This window comes from Sparus aurata, chromosome 1, assembly GCF_900880675.1.
Source record: "Sparus aurata chromosome 1, fSpaAur1.1, whole genome shotgun sequence".
Classification (NCBI taxonomy): domain Eukaryota; kingdom Metazoa; phylum Chordata; class Actinopteri; order Spariformes; family Sparidae; genus Sparus; species Sparus aurata.
Window position 1 is genome coordinate 31,601,206 of NC_044187.1, and position 9,908 is coordinate 31,611,113.

General features: G+C 40.3%; 1 protein-coding gene across 1 annotated transcript in view; it reads left to right on the plus strand.

The window, feature by feature from the left end:
* Nucleotides 1–6,100: 6,100 nt before the first annotated feature.
* The window catches only part of LOC115580355 (histone-lysine N-methyltransferase set-1-like), a 4,040-nt gene continuing 232 nt past the window's right edge, over nt 6,101–9,908 (plus strand). The window contains exons 1-5 of the mRNA XM_030414664.1: nt 6,101–6,134; nt 7,195–7,335; nt 9,052–9,208; nt 9,479–9,671; nt 9,796–9,900. Coding sequence (XP_030270524.1) covers nt 7,200–7,335; nt 9,052–9,208; nt 9,479–9,671; nt 9,796–9,900 — 591 coding nt within the window. The 5' untranslated portion in view covers nt 6,101–6,134; nt 7,195–7,199. The remainder of the gene's footprint in view (nt 6,135–7,194; nt 7,336–9,051; nt 9,209–9,478; nt 9,672–9,795; nt 9,901–9,908) is intronic.

The window sequence follows — 9,908 nt, forward strand, 5'->3', positions numbered from 1 at the left end:
CGTAAGCCTCTCAACTGTAATGCTCTTGCACTGAGAGCTTCTTTGTGCCTGTTAAGTGTGTGTGCATGTGTGTGTGTCGGAGCGAGAGAGAGAGAGAGAGAGAGAGAGAGAGAGAGAGAAGGGATGTATGTATGCTCACACTGTAAGCAGTAGTGGTATGTATGTTTTTTTTTATGTGAACTGCATGCATGTGTGTGTGTGTGTGTGTGTGTGTGTGTGTGTGTGTGTTGGAGCTTTCAGAGGTGTTTGATAATGTGCTGCCTCAGTGTACCGCTGCCAAATGCTTTCAACATACCACAGTGGTCCCTTTACCTCCACAAGTCCCCCCCCCCTTACCCAATGCAGTCCTGTGAGCCACCCTCCATTCGCCTGACAGTTGCCATGGTGACCATCACTACGCCATGGAGACAGCAGTGGGAAGCTGCCTGAGAGGGTGGAGAGGGGAAAGCAGCACTTAGGGATGTGAGAAAAGATGATGGCAGGTAGGCAAGAGGACTGTTGGTACAAAGAAAAAAAGAGTGGAGGAAGCGCTGAAGGAGATGTCATGGCGGCTCGTGCAGGGGGCCGCTCAGGTGAGGGGAGGGAGGTGACAGAGGTGAGAGAGAGACTTTGCATGCGTGTGTGTGTGTGTGTGTGTGTGTGTGTGTGTGTGTGTGTGTTTGTGTTTTATAAGCAAAAAGTAACACTAAAGCAGGGGGAAAAGTAAAGAAATAAATAAAAATCCCCGGTCGGAGGCGCTGTGTATATTTTCCGCGCGAGGGAAAATGGACTTCAGATGTGAGAGTGTGTCCTTTTCAGCGAACGCTAACCTTGAAACTATTTCAGAAAAGCCATTATTCATCTAACCAGCCCCCAAGTTCAATTGCAAAAAAAAACTTAGTTCTCTGGCGAAGCCAAAAGAACGGCACTACATCACAAGACGAACTCCCGGAGAATATATTGCATTAGCTTTATTTACTGTGTGCTCTTTCAGGAGACAATTACAATCTGGGGCAGGAGGGGCGAGGAGGAGCGAGAGCAAGAGTAGGAGGCTGCTGGTCGCTTTGGCACTTACTAAAAAGCTGCATTTAGCACAGGTAAATTATAGGGCCTATTTCTGTTGTGAGCCTGTTATGAATGCTCCAGCATCTCTGCACCTCTTCTGCGCCTGTGGCTGTGTGCGACCGTGTGTGTGTGTGTGTGTGTGTGTGCACTTACTTAAGCCTAGATTGGGGACTTTAACCAGCACACACACCAGTTGTTTGGGGACGCCTTTGCCTTTGGGGACCAAAACCACCGTCCCCATTTAGATTTCCATTCAATCGTATTCAGCATGCTCCAGAATGTGTTTTTTTCTTAAAATCTCAGTTGTCCCTAAAAGTGACTTATTTCAGACTTTCTGTGTGTGTGTGTGCGCCCCCCTCCACCCCCCCCACTCAATCTGTGTATCCCTCTACATTGCCCCTAGTGGAAGTGTGTGGAATTGTCTAGGACCCCATAGGCGGTCCACATTCTGCCTGATTATAAAGATAGATAGATAGATAGATAGATAGATAGATAGATAGATAGATAGATAGAAGAAAGCCAAAAAGTCACTGAGCAGCTTAAACAGATCATGATAGCCTAGCAAAATAAAGTTTGGCTCTAAAATTAACATTTCCATAGCAGAGCATCAGCAAAGTGTTAAAATGAGTTAGCTAGCGTTAGCATGCTAGCGCTACATGCTAACGCAACATGCTAACTGCTTTGAGGATGTGAATTGGCAAATAGAGAGCTAATAGGTAGCCTGTAATTTGCCTGATAATAAAGATATAATAAAGATAGATAGATAGATAGATAGATAGATAGATAGATAGATAGATAGATTAAAGTCAAGCGCTACAGGTAGCCTGTATTTTGCCTGATAATAAAGATATATACATTTATGATATATATATGTGTGTATACATACATATATATATATATATATATATATATATATATATATATATATATATATATATATATGTATACATATATATATATATGTATACATATATATATATATGTATGTATACATATATATATATATACACACACACATCTTAAAGGTATATATCTTTATTATCAGTCAAAATACAGGCTACCTATAGCTCTTGACTTTCTTCTTATATTTATATATGTATCTTATATCTATCTATCTATCTATATATATATGTATATATATATCTATATATCTATATATCTATATATATACTGTATATATATATATATATATATATATATATATATAAATATATATATTATACAGTATATAGAGTATAAAATAATATGCCCATTTCAAAAGTTTACAGTTTTCTATCTCCTGATATCACATTCTTGCATCACAAATTTAAAAAATCACAATTTGTATGTATATAATAGGGATATTTTGACAACAGTATATCAGTCACTTGTAAAAAACAGTTCTCACATTCAACATGGCATTCTGGTACCACTTCCTCACAGTGAAAAACTGTGAAAAAATGCAATATAACTAGCACTACAATAGCATGTATGTAGCCTTTGCTCATGTTCAGTGTAATTGTGGAGCTACTTTTTACACTGTAAATTAGGAAATTCCTAATCCTTTTCACACACTTCTGTATAGCCAATGTTAGCATAATTAGCTAAGTAAATATACATTCCTATGCATTGCAAGGTATCAGCAGCATGTGGCTACCATTACCGTGGTCAGCCTATTTCTCAAAACCCTACCAAGCATTGCAGCTGATATGCATGAATGGCATTCACAGTAAATCATTCATAAATCACAGTTAGAGAGTTGTGTTTTTAAAGGTGCTCACATGGACCCAGATGCTCTAGGACAAATAGTATTTTATAGAATGGTTTGTTATCGATTTAACAAAAAATGTATGTGAAGCAAAAGAGACTAATTCAATTGTCCTCTGTGTTTTTAAGTCAATTGCTTTGATCACTGTCATAATAACTACACTAGATGTACATGAATAGATGCAAATGGTATATGTTTCTTTATATGGCAGATGCAGTTCTCAAGCTTGACGTATGTTTTCAAGCCTATAGGGTATGTGTTTAGCAATAAGGATGTGGATGAGCCTTTGAGTATCAGTATTCACCTCCATTTTTAACTTGTCCCTTGCACCGTCCACAGACCTAACCTGCTTTAAAAGCACCAGCATCATCCCAGTCCCCAACAGGAGCCCAGTCCCTTGTGTGAATGACAGCGGGCCAGTTGCACTCACTCAATCATAATGAAGTGATTGGAGAGAGTGGTTCTTGCACACATCCAGAGTAATATACCTGAGTCACTGGACCCCCTACAGTATCTACAGATCCGCTAAGGATACTATCTCTGCAGATCTGCACACCTGGAAAACAAAGAGGCTTACATCAGAATGTTCTTCACCAATTCAGCTCAGTCTCCTCCTCCCCCACAAACTCCCAAACCAACTGTACAACTTTGGCATAAACCCCACACTCTCTGAGATTGCCAGTGAAGAAATCTAACCTTAAACAATGTGATGATGAACACTGACACCCCACACGAACTGAGCCAAATGCTCTACACACTGCTCACCTACTACTGCGTTGCCTCACACAAAGACAACACTATCCTTTGCTGACAACACCACAGTCATTGGCTGGATCACTGTCACTGTCACACATCATTGATGACCTAACCTGGACAGATAGCATCACCCAGCTGGTCAGGAAAGCACCACAGCGGTTATACTTTCTAAGGAGACTGAGGAGGTTTGGCATGTCCTGAGGATTCTCAGTGTAACATTTTCCTCTTGCATGTTAAATACATAATTTGATTTTTAAATGGTTACTAATTCTTATAGCAAAATCTTTGCGTTTGGTCGAACAACGCCCCTTAGCTGGGATATAATCCCAAATTATCATGGCCTGAAGACAGCTGTTGCTTTTATCAAATAATTACCAAGTATCGCAATATTAAAATGATGGACAGATTCCAATTTAAACTATTTCTATTATCAAAAAACATCCATAAAGCATTGTTCCTACAAAGAAATAGGCCCACCTGGCTGGCATTTGCTATGCAGTGTACTTTCTTGACTTAACTTAGCCTGTTGCTGCCCTGTTAGCTTATCCTAGCCTAGCCTGCCAGTTTAACCTTATCCCTGCAGTCAACCCAACCTCATAACCTGTGTTATCAGTCAATCAATCAAGTGTATTTGTCACTAGCAATAATATAAGGTACGATGGCTTGTGTTGGCTGTTCTGCTGTTACAGACAGGGTGTCTCTAGAGAGATGTTGCCACTAAGCTACGTTAGATATCACAGCCACTCCAGATAACTTTAGCTGCAGACTAGCATAGTCTCAGCAACTGCTGCAGAGTTTGTGCCTGTCTGGCAAAGTGGGAAGGCTCACAAGGGCAAGCTCTGGCTGTGTTGCTCTGTAAGCAGGCACAACACCTGACTGCAAACTGGTTATCAACCCTGCTAGCTCCATTGTTAGTCCTGTTGGCCCGCCGCCCACGAGCCTCCTCCAACACTGCAGACCAGGTTAAACAATGCGTAGTGATACTGAATGATACTGAGTTGTGTAAAGTAATTAGATGTCATTGCCATGATATACAGGTATTATGTCAAGGCTAACAACCAATTAGATGGCTTGGTATGAGCTATCCGCATCATAATGTTAAATGAAAACCTGTAAATATTCATAGCCTATCTGACAGAGACAGTAGCTGTACTGACATCCGGAGTGATAATCTATGTGTACTTATCCATCTGTATCAGTAGCATCTTTGTGTAATCGGACATCGACATTGGAGCTGTCTGTGCTTCTTTGTTAGAGTTAACTGTCCAACTGTCAGCCATTGGTCCCACACCAACATCAAAACACAACACAGAGACTGTTGGCTGTTACCTCTATCATATATATTTTGTAAGGAGATTCAACAGTTGTATTATGAACTGTAAGATCGACACAACAGCATCTTATACAGTTGCATCAGAGAGAATCTTGACCAGCTGCATCACTGTGTGATATGGGAACAGCATTGACATGGACCACAAATGCTTGCAGAGAGTGGTAAAAACTGCTGAGAGGATTGTCAAGGTGCCCCTACCATCTATGCAGGACATCATCATCAAAGACTCCCCCAAACTGCAACAGAAGCTTTTCACACATGTGCCCTCTGACAGAAGGTACAAACGATGCAGGACCTCTAGGCTGAGGGACAGTTTTTATCCTCAGGCCATCAGACTGATCAATAGATCTAATCCACTGCCCCTACTTCAACACAGATTCCCTTGGACAGACTTTGCACAGATATTAGTTGCTGTTACTGTATATTGTATGTTAATATTGTAAAGTATATATTGTACACAGACTATTGTGTTCTTCGGATACTTTTATTTATTTATTTCTCCAAATATCTTAATTTATTTTATTGTATTTTGAATGGCATTCAGAGTGGAAGGCAAAGTAAGACTTTCATTGTACAGGGAAACTTGGTTTTAACTGTGCATATAACAATAAATGCTTTGATTTGAACTGAATTGTACATAGTATAATTTGAATAGCTAGCCAGTACATACAGCAGGCTATGTGCTATGTGAAAGCAGGTGCAGGTAAAGTCATCATCATCATCATTTCATCAATGCACATGTGCATGATAGTAACATATGGGATTAGCATTCAGGTCTCCAATGGGGGAATCATCAGTGATCAGTCAGCAAGAGGAAGATCTGCCACTGAGGAGAGGAGGTTTTACAAGGGCACACTGTTCCCAACCCACTTTTGCCATCACTATGGACACACAAGCAGGTGTACCTATCTAATATACTGTAGGCAAATTGATAATTCCTATAGGGATGAACTGTTGCCTATATTATTTATTTATATCTTATTGTCACTGTTGAATATTTATAAACTAAACACACATTACAAACTCATTCAATAAATTGATCAATCCAAAATCAACTAATAGGAAGTGGTCATGATAGAAAGTTAAGTTTACCAGCCCCCCTCCCCTCCTGCATGAGGTGCGCGAGACCCCCCCCCCCCCCCCCCCCCCCCCCCCCCATAAGGTGCGTGAGCCCCGCCCCCCCCCACCATGAGGTGCGTGAGCTGCATGCTGCAGACTGACAGAAGGGAGATGTCATGAGGAGCAGCCTTTAAGGTAAACAAACTTGACGTTTCTTTTGAAAATGTATCAGGTTTTTATGCCATGTGGTTCATCCAGTCATGTTATGACAGTGAACTCATAGAAAAATGTGAAACTGACCATTTTCTGTCAAGTTGGTAACAATAAATTGATATTTATCCAGAAAGCTAGCTAACGTTAGCTAGCTAGTTACACACTTGCTAAGTAAGCTGGATAGAAAACAAGCTAGCAAGTTGTTCTGGTGATGGATAGCCTTATTAAACATCAGAATAACTGAACTGTATTAAGCCACCATCAAGACTGTCATTTCAAGGTAATATTAGCAGGGTTAACAACTTTCAGGAATTGCTTGGCATGAGATTAGGTAGCAGGGAGTGGTAGGATGGGCACCGGTCAAATTATGGACTAAATTATTAAAGACAGTAGTATTGATAAGCTCTGACATGATAGGTTCTTTTATCTGTACTTTTTTTTTTAAGGTTTTGTGTAATTTCTCAAGCTGCAGCCTCTCTGCTCCTCTCTGTCAGGGCTGACAGCTCAGACACAGAGAGGAGAGGAGCTCCTTATGCTATGCTCTTTACTGTAAGTGCAATAAACCTTTAGGAGAAAAATGCCAGTGCTTTATCAATATACCTGTTCAACGAGCATAAACATGTAAATATGTAGAAAGCGATATTTCAATCTGCTCTGTCCCCAGTCATTTAACTGTTTATCTTATTGTGCCAGTATCTTAAAATCTGACAAATACAGTCAGTGTTCTAAATTCTTTCTTAACCTCACTCCGTATTTTGATGTTAGGAATATGATTTACTATATATATAGATATATTCTTGTGTGCATAATAAAATAACGAGTGTGTGTGAGAGAAGGGTATCACGACAGCTGTCCTCCAGGTAAATCCACTGCATTTGCTACTTAAGAGATTTGATTATGAGGGTAAAAAGCCTGCATTTGTTTATGACTAAGCTATCAACATAAAAATTCTATCCTGGTATAAAGGAAACTAATAAATGTATGTTAGCTTAACTTGGTGGCTCACATATGTTAATTATACATGAAATATTCTGTTAAACAGATGATATGGCTGGCAATGAAGTGATAATGGAGAGATCTGTGAGGAGAAGACGGGTCCGTCCTCAACAGGATGCCGAACAACACATTAAACTGAAAACTGACAAGGCTGGTCTCACAGAGCATTTTATCAGCCCATACAAAGGTAAGTTCTTACATTTTGCAAGTAGTGTTAGTGTCAGTTGTACACACCCTATTAATAATAATGTTGAATTACACTGTGCAAATTCAAAATTCATCATTGCTTCCTATGCATATCTCATTTACACAAGGCTACTTTGTACTGGCATTTACATTTTAAAGCTGGGTTAGACAACTTTTTAGAGCAATTTGGTTATATTTAGTTAAAGTCTTTTCAAAATATGGGAGTTGCTAGTCTACCACTACCTGCCTGATTAGTTAGTGTTTTTGTGTGACTTTGGTGTTGTAAGCCCAGTTCAGACCAAAGATTTGCGATGAGACGAAACAAAACTCTTTTAGAACGTTGCAGATACCTTAAATTCCGGACTACAGAGCGCACCTGAATATAAGCTGCACCACTTAATTTTTAAGTAAAAAAAAAAAATGTACATATATAGGCCGCACCTGACTATAAGCCGCAGGTGTCCATGTCTGCTCTCTATGTGTTCACCAGGGATGGAAATTAGCACCCGCCAAATGCGGGTGAATTTGTGTGCTGGCGGGTGAATTGATTCATTTACCAGCCACAGTGGCGGGTTCATTCCAGTCAGACCAGAAAACTCTGAACAAGAAAATTAAAAATAAAAAGGACAATAAAGAGGACTTTCCTCCGGGCTCTCCTGCTGCTCCTTGAATAAGATGCGGGGATTGATGCCAGCCAGGTCGAGGGTGTTATTGAAGACCGCCACTGGCCATCTTCGCGTACCGCCTTTGACAGAGTACGCCCTCGCCATCTGGTCCAGGATGTCCACGCCGTACTTGGCGTTGTTGTAGTACATCACAGACTCGGGTTTTGCCTCACCCCACTAAAGGTGCCTAGGTGCTCAGGATGCAGACATTCTTCCTCGGCTTTCCCCTGCTACAGAGTCAGAGTCGCATCATTTAAGCACCTTGTGCTGAACAGCTACGCTCGCTGTTTCACAGAGGGGGAACTCTAGTTTTTGTTTGCCCATGGTGGCAACCAGGATATATAATACAACTATATAGTAATTAACTCACAAGTAAATTCACGATTAAGCACAGCTGGAGACCGCTAACAAAGTTAGAGACAAGAGAAACAATGAAAAAGGCAAACCGCGCAAAAAATGCAACAATGAAACCCTGCGAAATGATGTGTGGTCATTATGACCGCTTATGGCTGAAATAGGTAAAACATATCATATTTTGTGTAATTTATATAAAAACTATTCTAGATTAAAATACAGAGTACAGAAAAGTCATGCTACAGCAGTATTTCTCTATAGGTATTGATGTTTTCCTCGATTCCTAATATATACAATTAATGAAAAGAAATGAAATGTTAAATAAACTTGATTTAACATGGTAGATCCTTTCGTATTGTTTTTCATATGCAGCTATAATGCAACATTTGGAATTGGGACATTGAGGTTAATGGGTAATTGTGGTAAGGACATCTAAGGTGTTAACGTCCCCCTGGAGGCCGTTAGCCCGTAAAAATCTATCAATTAGCTGCATCATATTATAGGCCGCAGGGTTCAAATCGTGGAAAAAAAGTACTGGCTTACAGTCTGGAATTTACGGTAAACGTTGCAGCAGTGTGAACTGGCCCGTTTCATCTCGACTGAAATCGGCTGAGGTTGTCACCTGCAACTCAGCTTGTCAAGTCTCCAGCAGCTGGTTTTAGAATGAAAGTGACTTCCTGTTTTTTCTTATTTTAAAGGTCGAGGTGTGCTTGCTGTGGAGGTTTTCAACCAAGGAGATTTTGTGCTTGAATACCGTGGTAAACTTTTCAAACAAGATGGTCTTCTTACAAAGAACTACAATGACACAGAAGCAGTATTCCTGTTTGACTTCAAATGGAAAGGGGGATGTTGGTGGTAAGTTATAATAAATATGCTTTTGTTGGCAGGTGTAATACATTACAATAGTTTTAGGAGATAAGCTTTGATGACCTGTTAACCTAAGGATATCCCAATTTCTAACAAACCATGCAAGAGACTCACCACCCTGGTAATACTGTAAATGTATATTGCTGCAAGCTACCTCAATTGCTTGCTCAACTTTCAAATAAAACGTGCCCTTCTTAACACTGTATCCGAACAAAGTAGGTTACTTCTACTCTTAACATCAGTATTCTTTTCCTTAAGTCTTGATGCATCTGTTGAAGACAAGTCACTGGGAAGGCTTGTGAACGACGACCACATCAAGCCTAACTGCAAGATAAAAGCTATTGATGTTGGTGGGATGCCACATCTTTGCCTGTTTGCCCTAAGAGACATCGCCCCAGGTGAAGAAATAACTTACAATTACGGGGATTCAGACTGGCCTTGGCGCAGACAGGTACAATTTGTTTAATGTTAATAATAGTTGTTTTAGTCATTTTCAGATGAAACTGATCTCATTGTGTCTTGAGATTTCACCTATATCATAATTGTTTTAATTTTTTTCCGGTTTCCTTTTCCAGCAGAAAATGGCACCTGATGTTAGCGGACAGCTGATACCTGATGTCAGCGAGCAGCTGGCACCTGAAGTGAGCGAGCAGCTGATACCTGAAGTGAGCGAGCAGCTGGCACCTGA